At 39.4% G+C, this 23,183-nt stretch overlaps 1 protein-coding gene across 1 annotated transcript in view; it reads right to left on the bottom strand.

Moving 5' to 3' along the window:
• The window catches only part of LOC126259895 (alpha-L-fucosidase-like), a 138,555-nt gene that overhangs the window by 26,020 nt on the left and 89,352 nt on the right, over positions 1 to 23,183 (bottom strand). Inside the window, exon 6 of the mRNA XM_049956974.1 lies at positions 19,459 to 19,599. Coding sequence (XP_049812931.1) covers positions 19,459 to 19,599 — 141 coding nt within the window. The remainder of the gene's footprint in view (positions 1 to 19,458; positions 19,600 to 23,183) is intronic.

Below are 23,183 nucleotides of genomic sequence, written 5' to 3'. Positions count from 1 at the left end.
GCTGGCATACTGTGCTTACTTTCATTCCATAATGTCATATGGGATTATTTTTTGGGGTAATTCATCAAGCCAAGCTAAAGTTTTCCGGGCACAAAAACGTGCAGTGAGAGTTATATGTGGTGTGAACTCAAGAACATCCTGCAGAAGCCTGTTTAGGGAACTAGGGATACTAACTACTGCTTCCCAATATATTTATTCCTTAATGAAATTTGTCATTAAAAATATATCACTTTTTCAAATTAACAGTTCAATTCATGGAATCAATACTAGAAATAAGAATAATCTTCACAAGGATTTAAAGTCACTTAGTCTTGTACAAAAAGGTGTGCATTATTCAGGAACACACATTTTCAATAACTTGCCAGCAGCCATAAAAAGCTTAACAACCAATGAAATTCAGTTTAAGAGAAGCCTAAAGGATTTATTGGTGGCCAACTCCTTCTACTCCATTAATGAATTTCTTAGTAAAACCAACTGATTTGTATATAAGTACAACATAACTTCTGCACAATTTCAGTGCAGTAATGTGTTCATTGTAAATAAGTATTACAGTAGTTGTATTACCTTATAAATAAATAAAAAACTTTTTTATTTTAAATTCAGTGCATTAGTATTTGTAAAATGACTCTTAGTGTTCATTAAAAAATGACGATCATTCCACTTGGGACCTGTGGAATGGTACATTAGCTTATTTGTTTTAGTTGTAAATACTTGTCATGTATTGTTGTTTTTCTGACATGTTCCACATCCTGGAGGACCTCCTCACTACGGATCAATTGGAATGAAAGTAAATCTAATATAATCTAAACTAAACTGTGTATATGTTCTTTTATGGAGTTGCGTTCCGTTTTTATCACTGGTTGAGAGGTTTCAAGCAAATGGATTTTCACTTATGTGTCAATTTGTTTTGATGGGGCAGTATATTCCTGTTTTTGGTGTTCGCATTCTGTGAATATTCTGACAATCTTTCTGTTTCATATATGATGTCTTCCATTCATGTGTTGTTGCCAAAGGAATTATCTTAGTTGATGTTTTTGGTCTGTCTTGTTTTCAGTGGTTAGTTAGAACTTTTTTCACATTTCTGTGACAGTTCAAGTCTCATGACTGGCAATGTGTCCCATCAGTGGAGCTGTCTTTGTCTCATGTTGTTCACTTGCAAGATCAACAAATTCAGGTTTTGTCTGCAAAAGCTTCCATTTATGCACCAAAGTTCTGACTTTTGATGGCCAGGAGGAGGACTGGGCCATGTATCATCAACAGTTGGAGTTGCACTTTATAGCCCACAGCGCATTAAATTCCCAGTGCAGTGCTCACTTTCTTGCAGGTGCAGAAATCTTTCATCTGTGTTGTCAATTTTTACCAGACTATCATCTGGAGGGCATAGACTACAACTTATTGGGGGAACAGGGGATGTGCATTTTGGTTGAAGTAACAATCGCCTCCAGTTGTTGCATGTCCACACGTCATTATGGGTTCCTGGCCAACAGTCTTCTCTACATTTGAGTGAGCATGTACGTGAAAAATGTCCAGACAGGATGACCAAGAATGATGTGTTTAGCGAGCTGGGCCACCTTCAGTCAGGTTGTTTTACCATGTGGTATTTGGTAACATGTCCACAGAGTTCCACGACAGCTGTACTGCCACTCTTGGCCCAGCCCTCGCCTGAGACACCATCAGTTGCTGACTCTGTCGTCGGTGGTGTCAGGCCTCTCAGTGCAGGCACTACTCCCAGCGTCCCTACTGCTATTGCTGGCTCTGTTATGGCTGGTCATCCTGCTGCTGCCAAGCCTGTCAGGGGTGACATCTGCCCCGTCATCTCTCTGCCGGACCCATTTTGGCCAGGCCTCATGTTGTCGCTTAGTCTGTCAGAGATGACATCGGTCATGTCCTTAGTCTGTCTGTTGCTGGCCCTCTGTTGGAGCCAAGCCTGTCATTGTTGTGGTCAGTCTTCCAATTGCCAGCTCCGTTGTAACATCACAAGCAGCTGGTTCGACTGCCACAATATGGACTGAATATGACAGGTCGGGTAGTCCAGCGTGAATGTTTGTTGGGGTGGCCAGCTGCCGGACGGACTGTGACAGGTGAGCTGAGTGCAAGTAAAAGCAGCTAGTAAGCCACAAGGCCCAGCGGTCATCAGGGTTTTTCCACACAGAAAGAGAGGTGTGTTCTGGGAGCATGGTCACGGGATGAGCTAATATGACGGGGCCTTTGACTTGGAATGTCATCACTAACATCATTTTAATGAAAAATATGTACAATTCATTATAAATATGCTAGAGAAAAACCAATGGCAATTTTGGAAGTGTGGCAGTGGGATGAGCTCATTGAACATAAAACCATGCCTGGAGCTTCAATAGTTAAAAAATTGTTAACATTACTACCATTACTATTTATCATAAATTGTAACATCTGAACCCATCATGAAAGTCACACTTGTAACGCTGCAAATGAAAAACGATACTGCCTGCAATATAATGAACAGATTGTTTTTCTAACTAAACAAATAAAAGAAAATGTTACAAACAATTTAGTTTATTATGTAAATAGCGACAAAACAATGGAATCCACCATAGAGACACAAATAATCTTATCATTATGAGTTTCCATCTTCAGTATTCCAATAATTTTTGATGCGTGTTTAATTACAGTTGTGATTTATAAAATATAGTGATGGTGTGTGGCCACCCTCTATTGATGATAGCAAGCCACATTTCAAACTAATGGTTATACACTGCCCACACACTGGTGGAACTTAAAGCTGCATCAGAATTGCTTGTATCAAAAGGGATACACGACATGAGAAGCAGGAATTAGAACCCTGGGAAAAAAACATCTACATCTACATCCATACTCTGCAAGCCACCTGACAGTGTGTGGCGGAGGGTACTTTGAGTACCTCTATCGGTTCTCCCTTCTATTCCAGTCTCGTATTGTTCGTAGAAAGAAAGATTGTCAGTATGCCTCTGTGTGGGCTCTAATCTCTCTGATTTTACCCTCATGGTCTCTTCGCGAGACATACGTAGGGAGCAATATACTGCTTCACTCCTCAGTGAAGGTATGTTCTCGAAACAAAAGCCTGTACCGAGCTACTAAGCATCTCTCCTGCAGAGTCTTCCACTGTAGTTTATCTATCATCTCTGTAACGCTTTCGCGATTACTAAATGATCCTGTAACAAAGCGCGCTGCTCTCCGTTGGATCTTCTCTATCTCTTCTATCAAACCTATCTGGTACGGATCTCACACTGGTGAGCAATATTCAAGCAGTGGGCGAGCAAGTGTACTGTAACCTACTTCCTTTGTTCTTGGATTGAATTGCCTTAGGATTCTTCCAATGAATCTCAGTCTGGATTCCGCTTTACCGACAATCAACTTTATATGATCATTCCATTTGAAATTACTCCTAATACCTACTCCCACATAATTCACAGAATTAACTGCTTCCAGTTGCTGACCTACCATATTGTAGCTATATGACAACCAGCCTCCAGTTGTTTCCATGTCTGTATGCGACAACATCTGTCCCACTGTCAGCGTTTGCACCACCAGCCCTGTTCCGACTGGCCCACCACAGTTCAGCAGCCACGTCAGTGCTGGTGCCAGCTGTCTTATCTGTGTGTTCAGCACCGGTGTGACCATGACTGGTCCCCTCACTGCCATCCCAGCCTTTCCTGTGGCCAGCCCAGTCATTCCCACTGGCAATGCCGTGGCCATCCATGTGGCCGCACCTGTTGTTCCTGCCAACCTCGATGTCCTAGCTGGCACAGCTGATCTTGTCATGTGTTCTTCTGGGACCTAGATTGTGCCTCCTTGTGAGTTTCACTGCTAGCTCCACCAACACCCTGCCTTTCCTGTTGCCATTCCCTTTCTGGGATATTTTGGGATCATTTTCTTGCGTTAATTAGTGGTTCAATTCTGTATTTTCAGACAAATGGCACTGAGCATTTTGTAGTTGTTAGGCAATGTCTATGTACAGTTTCTATTCTTGTGTACCCGATGTCATGGGTCCTACACCTCACACTCAGCAGGATTGTTCATTGTATCTTGTACTCAGAGGTTTATGTCAAGTCAAGGATTCTGGTTTTTGTAAATTGTTTGTGGCTCTTTCCAATGCTTTGGACTTGATTACTAGTTGCATGTTTGTTTGTTACTCCATAGGGTTTCTCGAGGTCAGTGCTGGTGGTGAAACAATGTCAAGGGAGATAGTTCATCACTGATGTCCAGATGTAGGGCAAAACAATGTCAAGGGAGACAGGTTGCCACTGATAACTGCTGTCACTCGCCCATGTGTCTGGGCTGATCCAGCACCTACTTGTCAGGCTCCTGCAACACATTAGGCTCCAGTGCCTTTGATGGTTCCTGCGCCACAGATTGTTTTAATCCACATGCTGCAGCTCAAACAGTCTTTAAAAGAGTCATTATGCCTGGCAAACAAGCTCCCTCTCATCAGCCATGCAGGACACTGCTCTGCTGATTTGCACCTTCACCACAATGCAGCAGGCTCCGTAAGTGGGAAGGGATGTTAAAGCTTCGTAAGTGGTCATGGGGTGCATATTTCCACTGCCAGTTTGACTTCTCTGCCAAGCAGGGTTGCCTACCCATCATCTGCAAAGTGACTCTCCTCCAGCAATTGTGTAGTCATACAAGCTGGGCATCACGTGTCGCGACACAGTACTGTATACAACAGTATATTTATATATCATTTTCTGCAGGCTCCACCATAAGGCAGCAGCTATGCTTCCAAGCACCACATGCACCAGGAAAATGACGGCACTGCTATCGAAGAACAAATACCGTTCACACATCATGTGGACACACATATACTTCTACTTGCGGGGTACATAAAGGCCAGGCTCAGCCTCCACCAGGCTAGTTCTGGTTTGAGTTCCAGATCCAGTACAGTGCAGTTCAGTTGTTGCTTTTGCAGTTTGAGGCCAGGAGCCAGCTGCACATAGTCCATCTAATGGAACTCGCCGAGGCAAGCCAGGATGCTCCGCTCTACTTTGCACTGTCATTGTGACAATGCTGCTCCATGCAGCATGATCACTCATCAGACACTGCCCTACAGCCATATGAGATTATGCTTCCTGCAGATCTGTTATCATGTCAGTAAACATTATGTTTGATATTTCAAGTGAAATCAGATGATCTTTCAGTTGTTGTTTTTGGAACAATCATCATCAGGAATTTGTGAAGTTAAGAAAGTGTTTTGTGCTGCAACTTGAGAATCCTCTTTTAATGCAGCAAGAAACTACATATAAAGTGCCGCATAGCTAAAACATCTGCTTGTAATATGACCGCTTAAGAGACCTGGCAAATTCCAAGAAATTAGAAAAGAAATGCGTAAGTACAGAGTGAAAATAGCTTCACTACAAGAAAAATGGCGGAAAGGACAGGGAATGAGTGCACTGGGGAAACATATACTGATGTATAGTGGGAGGAATACAAGCCACCACAATACTGGCTTTCTTATACATAATTAGTTTCAAAGCAGTTAGTGACAGGTTGTGTTCTTTAAGATTTACGGAACAATGTTTCATGTTATAATCATGTGTGCCTTTGCCCCTCTGAAGGGTTCAGATGAAGATGAGAATGAGGCATTTTTCTCCAAACTGGAGGAGGAAATCAGCAAAGTTCAAAGGCATGATGAAAAAGTGATCCTTGGGAACCTGAATGCAAAACTATAGAATGAAGAAGTGTATAGAAACGTAACAGGAAAAGAAAGTTTACATGAAGTTAGTAATGGCAAGGGACTAAAGCTTCCCCAAAGAACTGGAGAGATTGATGATTACTTACTGCAGGTCATATATAGACAGAAGATAAATATGGCAAGAAACAAAAAGGGTAGCAGAAAAGTGAAACACAATATAAAAAGTCTCCAAATTAAAGGAAAAATACAAGAAGAAACTAGAAGAGTTTATGGAGGCAAGAAAGTACACATGGAAGGAAGGGGATGTGAAAACGTAATGGGAGATACTGAAAATAATCATCAGTGTACGTGCAGAAGAAGTACGGTAGAGAGTAGAATACCAAAGAACAGTGAAATAGGTCAGCACGGAGTGCTCGGAGACTATAAAAAGAAGAGGACAAGAGCAGGTAAGTTATGTAGGGTGAAGAAAGTGCAGTACAAAAGGAGCAAGATAGAGGAGTTGGTCGAAATGAAGGACAATATGAGATACCAAAGTTCGAAGAAAGATGTAGAGATATGAAGAGAGGATTCCAACTGAGAGCAGTCTTCCAAAGTATAAAGATGGCAAGAGTATGTTACTGAGTTACTTGATGGAAAGGGGAAGGTAACAGAGAGGTACCCTTGACTGAAGAAGATGAGGAACTAGATTTTAAGTTGAAATTAGAAGCAGAGGAGCAGAAAGTTGAACCACCAGACCCAGAAGAAGTGAAGAATGCAATTAAAAACTTAAAAAATAATAAAGCAGCAGGAGAAGATGGCATGGTAATCTAATTATTAGAATTTGAAGGAAAGAAGATGGCACTGGCTGTTAATGAATTAATAAAGAAAATATGGATAAAGGAAGAAATGCCTAAGGATTGGAGAGTGGGGATAATCTGCCTACTACAAAAGAAAGGTGATACGGGAGGTTGCAGCAATTACCGTGCCATCACTCTCTTACATACATTGTACACAGTGTTTCATAAGATCTGGGTGGAAAGGATACTGGGAGACTATCAGGCTAAATTTAGGAGAAATAGATCCAGGCAGGTACCAGAAAAATTTTATGAATATGACAAACAACTGCATCAGTTGTATATTGATTTTAAACCAGTGTATGGCAGCCTAGACAGGAATGAAATTCTCCAAAGTATGAAAGAATTTACAATTTAGTGAGGCTGACATAAATGGAAATGAAAGCAACAGTTTGCAAGGTCAGAATATATTAAGATTTGTTCAGGAGAGTTCCACGCAGGTGGGGGCTGCAGCAAGGAGATGTGATCTCTGCCCTACTTTTTAACCCAGAGAGTGGTATATGCTGATGATGTAGCATTAATTACAAGGAATGTCAAGAGCTTTGAAGGATAATTATGCCACATAGGAAGAAGCAGTGCAGAAGTTAGGACAGGAAGTGAACACAGGTAAAACAATGTACATGATGATGTGAGATCTTAGTAGGGATAGAAGAGAGAAAGGTTACCAAAGAGTGGAAAAGTTTAAATATCTATGTTCGATAATAACAGAAGATAACAGGACAGCAGTAGAATTTCAAGAAAGGATAGTAAGTGTAAACCAAAGCTATTATTCGTTGCAGGACATGTTCAAGTCCAGAAATATTAGTAGCAACACAAAAATGTCTGTGGTGACTGATAAATTGGTGCAAAAGCTTGAATAGCATATTCATTCTGAGCATCATATGGGCATTGATGACCTGCGTGAACTGTGTCCAGACTGGGCCTCGGCAGCCCGAGACTGTGCACTTTTGTGTGTGAGTTGCATTTGCATGTGTGCATGTGCGTGTGCGTGTGCACATGCGTGTTGTCTAATTCTGATGAAGGCCTTTTTGGCCAAAAGCTTACTTGTTGGACAGTTTTTTTTTGTTGTGCCTATCTGCAACTCAGCATCTCCACTATATGATGATGAGCATGATGAGTAGCAATCTCCACTATATGATGATGAGCATGATGAGTAGCAATCTATCTTTTTCATCATATTATCTTCATTTCTTGTATCATATGAGTGATCACAATAGTTTTCCTTGAATAATTCTAAATTGCTATGAAAAAATATAATCATGTCACAGAATACTGTACAGGGAAGGAACTGTTAATGATTGCACACTTTTAAACAATGAGCATCGTGATTTCTTTGGATGTGCAGCACACATTTGTAATGATTCTTTTCTGTAGTTTCAGTATAAGCAATATGCTGCTCGAATTCCCCATTAACAATACTGTGCCTTCCAACTTATTGGAAGTAGCTGCGGTATGTGATTTTCCTTTTGTTAATGACAATGGCACTAACTAAATTGCAAAACAAAGCTACATAATTTGCTTGCTAGATACTCAATACATTTCTTCCAGTTTAAATTCTAACCTATGCTTAATCCTAAAAGTTTCACAGAATCCACTTCTTCTAGATCTTGATTATGACTATTTTTTTTTAATTTCCTGGGATTTGTCCTGTTTTGTTCTGAGCTGAATCATATGGATATTGTGATGTTCAGGTATTTTCCATACCACAGCTACTCTATAATCCATAGAGCTCAAATTGTGTTTCTATTTTATTTGTTCATTGAGACAGGGATGTTTTCTGACTCATTGATGGGTAAATCATTAATGTAGAACAAAAACAAAACAGGTTCTAGAATAGAACCTTGAGGGGACACCTTGTGTCCCTGTTTCACATTTGTAAGAACAATTTTCTGCCTTTCAAGAGACAATCACTCTTTGTTTTCTATTGCATAAGTTTGAAGTAAGTCAATGTAGAGCACTACCCTTGTTCTGTTCTGTTAAGTTTATAGATAAGTAGTTCACAATTTACTGAGTCGAAGGCTTTTATGAGGTCACAAAATATTCCTACAACTTTATTCTAATGTAATAATTTGCTAATTTTGCTAACAAACTTGTAAATTACATCTGTAGAGCTATTTCCAAGCTAGAATTCAAACCTATTTTTCAAAATAACCTTGTATTTTCCAGTAAAATTTTGACTCTGGATGGCAGTAGTTTTTTTTCAACTAATTTTGACAGGACTGGAAGAAAGGAGGTGGAATGATAATTTTCTGTTTCCTCTCTTGACTCTTCTGGACTTCGGTGTCTATGGGACACATCAATGTTCAAAAGATTGATTTATTATTATAGGTAGTGGGTAGCCTATTAGTTTGCACACAAATGTTAGGACTTTCATGGGTACGCCATGTTCAACCTGCAGAATTTTTGTTTTTCAGCATTAATATAACATTTTCTACACCTATTGCTGAAACTGTTTTAAATGTTGCGAGGCATTCAGACTTTTGATTTAATTCAAAGGGATATACTTTGTTACAGTCTGCAACACTGACACCTGATTTCACCCATTAAAAGAACTCATTGAAGAATTCTGAAATCTGAGCTGGATTTGCAATAATCTCATTTCCAAGTTTAATTTTACAAATTTCATGACTCTAGGCTTTAATATCTAATTCATTTTTCACAGCTGACCACACTCCTTAGATTTATTCTCTTGCCTTAAGATTAAACCATTATTTTTCATTTGCTTCCTGTCTTGACAACCTTTCTTAAATGTAATTTTGCATTGTCTAACATATTCAAAAGTCTGTGTTTATTATATCTCACTTCCTTGAGTATCTGTCTTTTCTTAGCACTTGAGAATTCTATACTTTTAGTAATCCATTTTAAGTTTTTGCCACTTTATTAAAACAAGTTTCACATGGAAATGTTACACTGAAAACATTTACCAAATTACTTAAAAATTTACAGTGACTGAAATATTCTGATAAAAGTACCATTCAGTCCCATTAGATTGCCACGAAATAAACTCGAGTCTTTTGATTAAATTTTCTTTTACTTCGACTTTATTTACTTAGAATTTTCCTACTTGCTCTAGGCAGCTCAATGAATGACACCAAATCCAAACAAAATCTATATGTAGCTTCAAACACATAATTTGTTACAACAATGTAAATTCATGTAGCTGACCAAGCATTTTCTCTGGTAAAGTCACAAATTTTTTTATTTTAAACCATATATTATACTAAGTCAATGAATTTTGATGCCCCACAGTTTTCACACAACAGATTGATGTTGAAATCAGCAACACTCACATTTTTTTCTTTACTGAGGTGTTCTAGCAAACCCTGAAATATACATAGAAAATTCTCAGTTGTCACTTTCCCTTGGATTTTATGTATCAACTTTATAACAACATTTAGATTCTGTAACTCTACAAAGCAATCATAGATGGTCAATGTCTTCATGGAAAAATGTTTGTGGTTGCCTATGGAACCACGATTATTCCCAGGGATGCACCTCTTTGTCTAAAGCAAATTGATGGCCACAAGTGCCTTTCTTCAGGACTCCAAAAATATGGGAAGAGATTGTGACTGTATGGAGGAGGTATAAGGGCTTCCCAGAAAAACTTCTGCAGCGTAGTCTACACAACCTTGATAACATGTGAGCGGCCATTATCTTGCAACAGAATTATGCCGTCTGCCAACATTTGTGGGTGTTTGGAGTTGAAGGCACACTTCAGTTTTTCGGAAGTGTGCATGTACTCCTGTGCTTTAATTGTGCCACTGTGTTCCAGAAAGTCAGTGATCAGTGGGCTCTTGCATCAAAGAGAAAGGTCATCATGGCTTCTGGAGAGCTGGCACACTTGTTGTTTCGACTATGCTGCAAAAGTTCCACTGAGAAGTCTTATACCCAAACAATGAGGATGATGTATTTTGGTTTAATACATCCATTTCTAGCATATGGTCTTGCACTGTGGGGCGGGGCTTCCAAAACTCATGTAGACTGAGTATTTAAACTCCAGAAAAGAGCCTTGAGAATATTAGGCAAAAAAGATGCTAGAACATTATGTAAGGAATTGTTTATAGAATTTAAAATTCTGACTATCTATTCAATGTATATGTTTGAAACAATAGTATTAACTTTATAAGATAAGAAATATACCTGTCGTAATGCAGAAATTCATGATCACAATACTAGACAAGTACAAAATTGCCATATGATACACAGAAGACTGAAAAAAACTGGAAACAGTCCATATATTAATGGAGCAAAATACTTCAATGCACTGCCAAATGAACTGAAGGTAATAACTGGACAGATGTTCAAAAAACATCTAAAATTGTGGCTCATTGTGGAGTGCTTCTATAGCCTACTGTAGAAACTAAAATCTAATGTATTATTATTTCAAATAATTTGGACTACATTCTTAAGTTCCTATTATAAAGTAAAATTAGATTGTATACTGTTGTATTGTACTACCAATTGCTATGCATGTAATTACATGTTTCAAGCAAATAAATTACAAATTACTTCCTCCACACAGTCCTGATCTCTCCCCATGTGATTACCACATTTTTTAAGTCCTGGAGAAAGACATTCATTCATGGCTGTCAGTTTGCACTGAATGAAAAGGTGAACTCTTGGGTTCAATCATGATTCTGTTGGCAAATGTAAACTTTTTCCATGAAGGCATTGGCTGTCTTATCTCACAGTGGGATAAACATATTTACAGTTGCAGTGATTACTTTTGAAATAATAAACAGTTTACTTAATTTTTCCCAACTGCCTTATTCTCATTTGACTGCCCCTTATAAATCAGAACAAATAAGTATCTGTGAAACTCCTTGTGACTTATTTTTCCTACAAAATCTGGTAGCTGTCTTGAAGTTTTCAGCTTTATTTACGATTTTTATGGTACCTTCACTAAGCAAGTGCCCATGTAAATAAATTATTTTAACATTCTTAAACTCAGACAAAAGATTTGCAATTAATCTATTTTAGAGCTTTTTTCACTTAAGTATTCAATATTTAAAACATTTATATTATAGTGTATGATATCTATATCCCAGTTTTATCTATAGTTTTAGGTACACTATTGTTTGTAACATCTGCACCAGCACTTAATTTTTCTAATTTCTTATGATGTGACAACTACCAATGCACATTTTGCTATGTGTTCTGGAATGTAAACTCTGTCTCTCTCTATGCAGATTTATCCAACTAATCTTCTGCGTACTTTGTCATATAGCCTAGAAGGTTTGCAGATGTGTCTGGCAGTTCAAACAAGGTAAGCTGTATTTACATCAAAGAGTAACTACTGGCAGTACATCTCCAGAGGACACTACCTTGCAGAAGCACTGTCTGTACAGGTGGAATGGCTTGCATGCTTGCAAGAAGCTGAGGGATATACCAGTGGTGGCACAGCTATTGACACAGGGTCTCCCATGATGGACAGGCCTCAGTTGATGAACTAGATGAAGAGTGTCCTACAATGCCCCATCTCTACAATATCTGATCCCATAGTTCTACCCCACTTCCTCAGAAACCCAACCCAAGGTGTGATGCAATCCATGCCGATGGGTGTGGGACACATGGAAAGATGTGGCATTAATGGAAAAAAATGATCGTATGGCACTGATGGCCAGGAGGCCCCATTCGGGGAAGTTTGGCCCCCAAGTGCAAGTCTTTATTTCAGTTGATGCTACATTGGACGAGCCTCAGGGATACTGGCTGACCTGCCTGAGTAATTTGCATAATGTGTGATTGCATGGTGTTGACTGAAAATATTCTCAATTCTCATGAGACCAAAATGGAGAACATGGAAAAAACTGAGACACATGATGAGACCTCAAATACCCAGTCCAACAAGGGGAAATTACCATGCAGAAGTTGGACCAGGTCTGGGGCTCAGAGGTGAAAAACCTCCCAAAGAAAAGGAATGAAAGGAAGGTAAAGAGTTGCTTCCTAAACAAAAATTGAGGGAACTAAAAGGTCTTGAACCTAAAACCTCCAAAAAAGGACTGTCTCAGAGTGAAAAGTAATCAGACCCTTTCTACCTCTAAGACAGGGAAAAAGAGAACAAGGGAGGAGTATAACCCTCTCACTTCTCAGGATAATCATGTTGAGAAAAAGATAAGGCAGGAAATATGGAATTAGGTCTATAGTAGTGCAGACTTGGTTTACATGATGACTGCTATCCAGCAGGGATATACACTGGTCAACACCACCTTGCCGCAGATGGAACTTGTTCATATGGCTCCCTCTGAGAAAATTGAGGAGAGGGGGATGCAACTTATCTTTATCTGGGAGGGGATGGGAACAATGGATTGGCTTAAGGAGATGATGCCAATATATCTCCTTCGGAGGAAGTGAAGCTGCTGGCCAAGAAAGAAGCTGAGCTCTTCAAAACCACAAGGTATCAGTTTTAATACCAGGAAGTCTTAAGGATACTCTTCCAACAATACTGTTTGAGAAAATAAGGGATAGTACCAGAATGTCTTGACATATTGGACAACCAAACCCTTATGCTGGGAGTCTGCGAACAATCTCTTGGCAATGCAACAACAGGAAATGAAATTGTACTTAGTGTTCCCATAGGTTGCCATCAGGATAATCAAAGGCACTGGAAGTGGCCATGGTGGCATGCTGGCAAGTGCTGAAGATATACCTGCAACACAGTAAAGGGACAACTGCTGCATTGAATAGCCTTCTGGGAAGACAAGGGGAGGACGTGGCCCTGATCTAGAAATTCTTTCTACATAAACGAGGCATTTCAGCTCTAGCAGAAACTGGAGGCAAGCTGGTTTATACTAGAACTGCAGAACATGCATTATGTTCTGAATTGAATTTCATTCATGCTGATTGTGCACTGCAGTTTTAGAGACTTAGTTACCACCAGGAAAAAAATGTGAGGAAGGAAGCATGAGGGAAATTGCAATGACTTCTGCTTACTTTATTTTTTAGGAAGTGAGGAGACTGGTAGAAAGCTGCTCACAGCAGAATGAGCGACTGCTAGCTGGCTGCAATATCACTGCCCACAACCTGGGAAGCAGCGACAACAACAACAGAGGTGAGTGCCTTTTCAATTTTTTTCTCTAAAGCAACCTTCAGATCCTGAATAGGCAGGGAACATACGTTCATGAAAATAAGAAGGGAAGAAATAACTGACATAACTGTTGTGTCCATTCTAATGGGCAACGATGGCATGTGGCATTGGGACCAACCTTATCTGACCACATATATATTAAGTTTGAAGTTGAACTGAATGTTAAACAGACTATAGCCTAATGGAAAACAGACTGGTACTTATACAGGAAAGACCTCAACTCATGCTTACCTGAAATCAGAACTTCAATAAGGATTCCCAGAGTTTTTGAGGAAATATGAGACCCAGTGATGTCTGCCATTGTGACCTGGTTTTTAGGAAACTGCACAATTACCAAGAAGCACTCAAACATGAATGTACCTTGGTGGAACCTCAAATTGCAAAGGAAGCAGGTAAGAAGACTGTTCAACCTAGTAAGAAGGAGAAAATGGGGAAAACATCGGGGACGGGGGGCGTGGGGCTTGGCAAATACAACTTTGCTATTAAGACAGTGGAACTATCAGGATCATCCTGAAAGGTATTCAATGAGGAAGTGAAGGCACAGCTACTTACAACAAACTTCCAAACTTCAAAAATTCCTCAGAAGAATATCAACTACTCAGAAGGTACTCTAAGGAAGGAGGATGGTGAATATACAAGGAAAGCGAGTGAGATGCTTTATGTGCTCCTCAAGACTCACTTCCCTCAATGTACTCTGGCAGGCAACATAGACCAACGTTCCATCCTTGAGAGGCACTGGTTTACAGGTAATCAAAGGGAGAACTGGAAATCTGCCCGAGAAGGTGCTGATTTCAAAATAATCCAGTGGGTGGTGGGAATGTTTCAACTACTCAAGTCACCAGGCCGAGATAGAATCTTTCTTGCTCAACTGCCAAAAGCAGGAGAGAGTTTAATTAGAGTTCTATTTATGCTGTTTTGGGTTAGTCTAGCAGCAGGAGTCATTCTTTATGCCTGGAGGATAACGAGGGTTACTTCCATTCGAAGGCCAGGAAGAACTGATCATACCAAGGTCAAGGATATGAGACCCATTAGTCTGTTCTCTTCTCTTTTAAAGACGTTAGAAAAACTGGTTAATGTGAATGTTAGGGAAAGGAGGTTAACTACCGTTCCTGTACATGTAAACCAACATGCATATCAACCAGATAAATCGTGTGAAACAGCACTTCACCATCTTGTTGGGAGGATGGAAAAAGCACTACACTTTCTGGAAATTGCTCTCTGCGTCTTCTTGGATATTTACGGGCCTTTCAGCAATACAACCTTAAAATCCATGATTAGAACTGCAGAAGGAGCATGGCATTAGGCCCATGATATGCAGGTGGGTTAAGACCATATTAAGTAGGAGAATGGTAGAAGTCAGAAAGATAAAAATGGTGATCAACACAATAGTAGAAAACCACGTACCAAAGTACAGAGGAAATCCCACCATATTTACCACAACAGTCAGAATCAGAGTTTTATATGCTGGAACTTCCTTTTGGTGCATACGCTGCTTCCAGTTATGAAATGCTGTTTACACTGACAATTAACACTTTATGCTGTGAAGCAACTCAGGCGGGGGATCTATGTGGCAGTAGAAGTTCATCAAATACTTCAGGAGTATCGTGTTCTCTTTAGCTGAAACAGTGGATCCACTATTCCTGCCAAGTGGCACAGTTCTGTTAGTCTCTGGTATGACTCTCTGCACCTCTGACTAGATGGATTCAATTTCAAGACTGTTGACCACATAAAGTACCTAGGAAGTCTTTTTAGTAATAACAACAGAACAGATATAGAAACAGATTCCCATTTATCAACAGCAAACAAGACACTTTTTAGTTTCATCAAAATTCTAAGAAAAAGATCACTTAGCAGTAACTTCAAAATCCGCTTATATTAATTGACCATTATACCTGTGATGTTATATGGATGTGAAACATTAATATTTAGAAAAAAAGATGAAGAAAAACTGTTAATATTCAAAAGAAAAGTATTAAGGAAAATTTTTGGACCTGTATACGACGTACGTACTCCAGGAAGACCTGCAGAGGATTAATGAATGGTGCGACAGCTGGCAGCTTTCCCTAAATGTAGATAAATGTAATATAATGCGCATACATAGGGGCAGAAATCCATTCCAGTACGATTATGCCATAGGTGGTAAATCATTGGAAGCGGTAACGACCGTAAAATACTTAGGAGTTACTATCCGGAGCGATCTGAAGTGGAATGATCACATAAAACAAATAGTGGGAAAAGCAGGCGCCAGGTTGAGATTCATAGGAAGAATTCTAAGAAAATGTGACTCATCGACGAAAGAAGTAGCTTACAAAACGCTTGTTCGTCCGATTCTTGAGTATTGCTCATCAGTATGGGACCCTTACCAGGTTGGATTAATAGAAGAGATAGACATGATCCAGCGAAAAGCAGCGCGATTCGTCATGGGGACATTTAGTCAGCGCGAGAGCGTTACGGAGATGCTGAACAAGCTCCAGTGGCAGACACTTCAAGAAAGGCGTTACGCAATACGGAGAGGTTTATTATCGAAATTACGAGAGAGCACATTCCGGGAAGAGATGGGCAACATATTACTACCGCCCACATATATCTCGCGTAATGATCACAACGAAAAGATCCGAGAAATTAGAGCAAATACGGAGACTTACAAGCAGTCGTTCTTCCCACGCACAATTCGTGAATGGAACAGGGAAGGGGGGATCAGATAGTGGTACAATAAGTACCCTCCGCCACACACCGTAAGGTGGCTCGCGGAGTATAGATGTAGATGTAGATGTAGATGTAAAATAACATGGAATGGAGAATAAGAAGAAATAAATAATTAAGAGGGCTGTACAAACACCGTAACATCGTCAAAGTTCTCAAGAGGAGAAGGTTGAATTGGGCAGGCCATATAGCAAGAATGACAGAGAATAGACTACCTAGAATGGCATTCAGCAGAACAATAGATGGAACAAGAGGAAGAGGGAGACCCAGAATCAGATGGCAGGATAACATTCAGGAGGATACAACTAGGATGAACAGCAACAGCAACTGGACAAACAGTGCATTGGACAGGCAGACGTGGAAGAGGCTCATAGAGCAGGTGTGTGGTCGATAAGGCCCTTGCCTCATGTAAAGTAAAGTAAATGACTCGTGATCACTCACGTACTGTGAATGCATCAATACTATTTACTTGTTTGAAGTCACAAATAAATTGTGTTCTTACTCAGAAATTCTGAATTTGTATTATTTATTGAGTTACATTAGTCACAACATCTTAGCAACAGATTCGCACTCTCATCTTACTTTATGATGTGAAAATGCTGGCACTATCAACAAGGCAGCATACAGCATGAGCATCATGGCTTCCTAACAGTCAGTACCAATAACATGGTTGAACAGTTGTCCATGAATGTACCATGGTTGGTGGTCCACATAAATAAATACAGATTTAATATAAAGGAGTCAAAATAAATGCAGTAAAATGCTATTAACAGCTTAGGATTAGTATCTTATGGTCAGCTAACTGAAACACTTTTGTAAATAGGTGTAATAAGTTATTTGGTTTTGTAAATAGGATTAATAAGTTGTTTGGAAGATTATGATAGTAAGTGATGTGCTATTTTGTATCTGCAAAAGAAGATAACTACTCAATTTCAATTAACCAAAATTCAATTTAGTTCACTTTTTACTCACACAGGGTGGTGACTCATTTTTGAAATTACTGAATTATGTGCAACAGTTTACTAGTGTTATAAAAGGGTTCACAATCGTTTAGATGTTTATGTAACCATAGCACTAGCAGAGGATTATCACCTAAGCCTTAATTAGCAAGGCAAAATACCTTGCAGATTTATGAAAAGAACTTAATTACTGACAGAATGAAAATTAGTTGAGCAGGGTTCAACACACCTGCTCACAACTGACTGAAGGAGGGAGAGAAGATAGAAAGTTAATGTCTCATAAATAATGAGGCCACTGGAGACTGAGCAGTACCACAGTCTGGGCTAGAATATGGAGTAAAACAGATAGTTTTGCTGAAGGAACCAATCCACCATTAATCTGCAGTGATTCTGGAAAACAGAGGAAGATGAAAATATGGATAACTGGATGGAGATTTTAATCCATCTCCTCCCAAATGTGTGACTACTGTAGTTAATAATACACTGCGTGGTTCAGTGAGAGCTGATTAACACATCTGAATAAATGTAGTAATTACACTGTCCAGTCACATCAATGTGACCACTACTTGTCAAAAGCCTGAATAACCACCTTTTGCAGCACAGACATGTGGGAAGAAATTAATGAGATCCTGGAAGGTACTGACAGGGATGTGGAGCCATGCCAACTTCAGCCATGTCACCAGATCTTGGTTGAGGATCCAGGGTGTGAACCGCCTGATTGAGGTGGTCACACAGATTCTCAATGGTTATAAATCCAGGGAGTTTGGTGGCCAGTGGAGTACGGTAAATTCATCCTTGCGCCATATGAAGAACACACGTACACTGCAAGTTGTGTGACATGTTGCACTGTCCTGCTAGTAGATGCCACTGTGGCGAGGAAAAACAAACTGCATGTAGGGGTGGACATGGCCGCCAAGGATAGGTGCATACTTGTTTTGCAGTGAACACATGGTGTGTCGTGGGGTGATCACTCTGTTTTTAAAATAATTGAAAAGCCAGATCACTTCAATATCGTTTACTGGATGACCAGTGTCAGCACTCTGAAGGTGCCATCATCGGACCTGAAATGTGGATTAACATTAATAAAACCATATGGACATAACGGCACATGAAGCAGACCATCTGATAAAAATCATTGTCACAACCAATAAAAATAATAAAAAAACTGCTTTCGTGGTCATTCTTTACATAAAATATAAAACTGAAGCTGAAACCGGTCATCTAGTAAACGATATTGAAGCGATTGTGGCTTTTCTATTATTTTAAGTGCATACTTGTGTTGATCCACTGTGCCTTCCAGAATGATGAGATCACTCAGGAACACATTCCCCAGACCACAACACTCCCTCCTTGTTTGCTTTCAGACATTTCAAACCGTACACCCCAATGACCATTTGTTTGATGGAGCAGAAAACACAATTCATCTGAAAAGGCCACCCGTCGACATTCAGTGGATGTCCAATTGCAGTACTGGTGTGCAGATTCCAGCCTTCATTGCCAGTGAACAGCAGACAGCATGGTTACATGGATCAGGCATCTGATATGGAGGCCCATACACAGCAACATTTGCTGAATGGTTGTTGAGGAGACACTGTTGGTAGTGCCTTAGTTCATCTGGGTGGTCAGTTGCTCAACAGTTGCAAGTCTATTCATCTGTACACATCTCCAAAGCTGTCATTTGGCCCTGTCATCTATGGCCTGTGGTGCACAACAGTTGCCTTGGTGCCAGTTTTTTATACTGCCATTTTGCCATGCACGGTATATTTTAACCTCAGTGGAATGCAACAGTTTATAAACTTAGAAATTTAGGAAATCCTTCCACCCTTGGCCTGAAAGCCAATGATTATGCCTTTCTGTGCATAAGATAAATCATTCTGTTTCCACGTTATGACAATGAGTGCACTGTTTTCTGTGTCCTCTGATACGTTTTATATAACCTCCACTGCTAGTGCTACCACTAGCTGTCTGTGAGTGGTTATTGCTCGTTGATATTGAACATAGGTGGTGGTCACATTAATGTGGCTGGATCATATATACAAATGTAGAAAAGTGCAACACATGAAGTTGAATTGTTTTCAGATTCTCCAAAGCCTTTAACATAAAGCTGAATGATCTGTTGGCTTTAAACAACACACTGTACATCAAAGTAGGGTGAGTTCAAGCTGCTGCTACTGAGCCATGGTCACACCCGCAGCAACATTAGAATATAAGAATGGAGATTCTGTTACTTACCACCACAACTAACAGTTCTTGCAAGTTCCTCGATTAGTTCATGTGTTGTTAAATAGTCTTTCAGTCGTGCATTGCGTCTATATCCCCATGAATTTCTATCAATAGTCATGCAGTTCTCCCATTTATGAGGCTGCAGAACTCCTGTCAAAAACAAGGCAAACAAAGAGTTACACATTTACAGATTGCAGTGTATAAAATACATTCAGTGTCAAAAAACCACTATGGTTTTTGAAAGTAGTCACACATCATGTTACTAACCAATAAAGTAATGACAAGTTAGCACTGAAAATAAAACTCCAAATCTCATAGTCACAAATAGTAAAAGTCCTATCCAAAATTCACATGACAAAAAGCAGGCAAGACAAAATTGAAGAAATATGTTCTAAGAATGAGTGCTCAATGTAAGTAAAAAACTTTTTGGATATCTAGATGTAGGTTTTCCTTTCTCTAAACAATATACATCTGAACCAAAGTGATCATCATTACAAAAACATGTTTCTTGTATAGTGAGTATAAGAATTCTGAACTTGTTACCAGTATCTATCAGGAGCTTGAATTTTATTGTTTTGCTTAATGTCTATATGTTGAGGGTGGCAATAAATTTTCTTTACTGTGGCTTGAGAAGTTTTTGAAATCTCTGATTCTTCCTGTTTTCCCAGAATCTGAATGTTGAGGGTGGCAATAAATTTTCTTTGCTGTGGCTTGAGAAGTTTTTGAAATCTCTGATTCTTCCTGTTTTCCCAGAATCTGAATGTTGAGGGTGGCAATAAATTTTCTTTACTGTGGCTTGAGAAGGTTTTGAAATCTCTGATTCTTCCTGTTTTCCCAGAATCTGAATGACCAGGTTCGTCTTCGCTGTTACGAGCTCAGGTCTCAGATAGATGCTCTGTTTGTTTTTTTCCTTCGGGTATGAGACTGGGGTAAATGAACCAGACTATTGATTCACTCTTATCACATAGATACTCACACCATAAGGGATGCTGGTGGTTTGCAATGTCGATATCAAATGAACAGTCTTGTGGTGTTTTCAGCCTGCAGATTGGAATTTCCTCCAACGCCAAATGAGTATGGGATTACCTTTTTATTAAATGAAAAAGAATGAAACCGATTTCCAACAAAAGGTTTCCGTACCAACAGAGAAAAGAAGAAAGATGGACAAGCTTTGAAGATACATGAACAAAACCCAGAAGAATTATAATGTTTGAGTTAGGTGTGGCACTGAATCTTGTACAAAGTTTCTTGGAAAAGGGTTAGATGAACATTTAAAACAGGAAGCTAACTTTAAACTACTGAAAAAAGACTCAGTAAAAACTGTCTTAAAAATACTTAGGGAGATCTGTAACACCTAAACAGAGAGTGACGTGTTCATGATACAAAAGTGCACAGCTCTTATGGTATGGCATACTGTTCTGAGGAAATGCAAGATTCACAAAACAATCATTTATTAGTTTGATGTATAAGATCATAGCATTTTTGTTTTGCATGTTGGTATTTCGGCTGCAATGGGTTTATTTATCAACTGTCATTTTTTATTTGTAGTCCACTGTTGCTATTTGAATTTACACATTTTCATTTTGCCATTTGGAGATACTGAGTGGATGCTAGAAAATGGAGGACCAAGTGGAGAAATCAGAACATTTCCAACATGCTCTTCATTTGAGTTCAACACAGGGGAGACAGCAGCACAGGCGACCAGAAACATTTATGCTGTGTGTGTGTGTGTGTGTGTGTGTGTGTGTGTGTGTGTGTGTGTGTGTGTCTATATAATGCCATTGGACAGAGCATAGCAAGAAAATAGTTTTCTCATTTTAAGCAGCATTGCTTTGAGACTAGTGACTCTCCACAGTTAGGAAGGTCTTTGGGGTTTGATGAATATTATTTACATGCATTAATCCACAATGATCATCACCGTATTTGAGAACAGGCAAATGTGATGAACTGTGATCATTCCACCATTGTGTGACATCTGCATTCAATTGGGAAGGATAAAAAATTGGGTGTATGGATACCACATACTGTAAGCCAAAATCACAAAAATCAGGGGATGGCCATATGTTGATATGTTGACATCTGCTCACTTGTCATCAGTTGGCTTGTGAACAACATCAACCATTCCTATCCTGTACTGGTGATGAGAAATGGTGTCTTCATGCTGACATAAGGAAAAGAAAGGAATGGTTGAGCCCAAACAAGGCAGCAACTTCTCGTACAAAGACCTGCACACATCCATAAAAGTAATGTTATGCATCTGGTGGAACAGCAATGATATGGTGTACTATGAATTGCTTCCCTGAGGTGCAACCATTAACTGCTGACATTTATTGTTAACAACTGCAACGTCTTGCAGACACAATTGAAGATCAACAACCAGGAAGACTGTGTGAATGATGCAACTTCATGATAGCAGCCACCCACATTCTGCTACACTGACAAGAAACACTACACAGGAGTTGGGATGGGAAGTCATTCTGCGACATTGTGCCCTCAGATTTTCACTTTTTCTGCTTTTTATCAAACAACCTTCAAGGAACTTCTTTTCCGGATGAAAGTGTGTTCCGAACATGGCTTGGTAAGTTGTTCACCTCAAAATCATGTTGAGTTCTACAATTGCAGAATCGAAAGGTTACCCAGCACTTGGAGACTGTTGTAAATATTGAAGAAGAATATACTATTAATGACTAAATTATCTGTTTTGTGTATTTGTTATGTTAAACTTATGGAAAAGCGCTATGAACTTATGAAGCAACCCAAAAAAATTAAAAAATGAGCAATATGAATAATTACAGGGATTATTAATTGGAAATCATCTAGGAAAGTTTTTAATTAACTTAAAATTGTGACATTTGCAGGATTAAAAAGAATATTTTTTTCCTGCTTTTCTGTTTTATTGTTTTAGTGTAGTTGGATGTTCAGCAAGCTGTCATAATGGACCTGGTGAAGTGCAATAATGACTGTGCTGCCAAAGTTGAGTGTATGGAATGGTGCAAGGTGAGTAGGCAAAGGGAGGAAGGGATGGAGGGAGGGAGGGGGAGGGAGAGAAGGATGGGTGGAGGGAGGGGGGGGGGAGAGAGAGAGAGAGAGAGAGAGAGAGAGAGAGAGAGAGAGAGAGAGAGAGAGAGAGAGAGAGTGCACACGTGCATGTGTGACTCTAGGAGTAATGAGATGCATGATCATTGCATTCTGTGTATCGTATGCCTCTTTAGAAAGTGTTTTGCCTATATCATTCTATAAAATGATGAAAGGACGAATACATATTATTATTATTGCATGATGTACCACAGGTACATTTGACTACTATATAAGTTTAGATATTGACATGTGTTTGTTGCTTAGCTGCAGTGGATTTTTATGACACTTCAATTGCAGTGATACTGTCCAACTGTCACAACAGTTTTTCAGTGGCTTTTACATCCAAGAAAAATTACTAACTCTCTCACTGTCTGCCTACGTGTAGAATATCAAGTGCATCAGAAGTATTAATCACAACCATTTTGGGCCATTTATAAGATATATGGGATTTTAGGACAATATTATGGAAATGGAAGAGGATGTAGATCAAGATGAAATGAGAGATGTGATGCTGCGTGAAGAGTTTGACAGAGCACTGAAAGACTTAAAGTCGAAACAAGGCCCCTGTAGTAGACAACATTCTATTAGAACTACTGACAGCCTTGGAAGAGCCAGCCCTGACAAAACTCTACCATCTGGTGAGCAAGATGTATGAG

Source organism: Schistocerca nitens, chromosome 5 (genome assembly GCF_023898315.1).
Source record: "Schistocerca nitens isolate TAMUIC-IGC-003100 chromosome 5, iqSchNite1.1, whole genome shotgun sequence".
NCBI classification, from domain to species: domain Eukaryota; kingdom Metazoa; phylum Arthropoda; class Insecta; order Orthoptera; family Acrididae; genus Schistocerca; species Schistocerca nitens.
The sequence above is the reverse complement of the archived record's forward strand: the minus strand, read 5'-3'. Positions and strand labels throughout refer to the sequence as shown.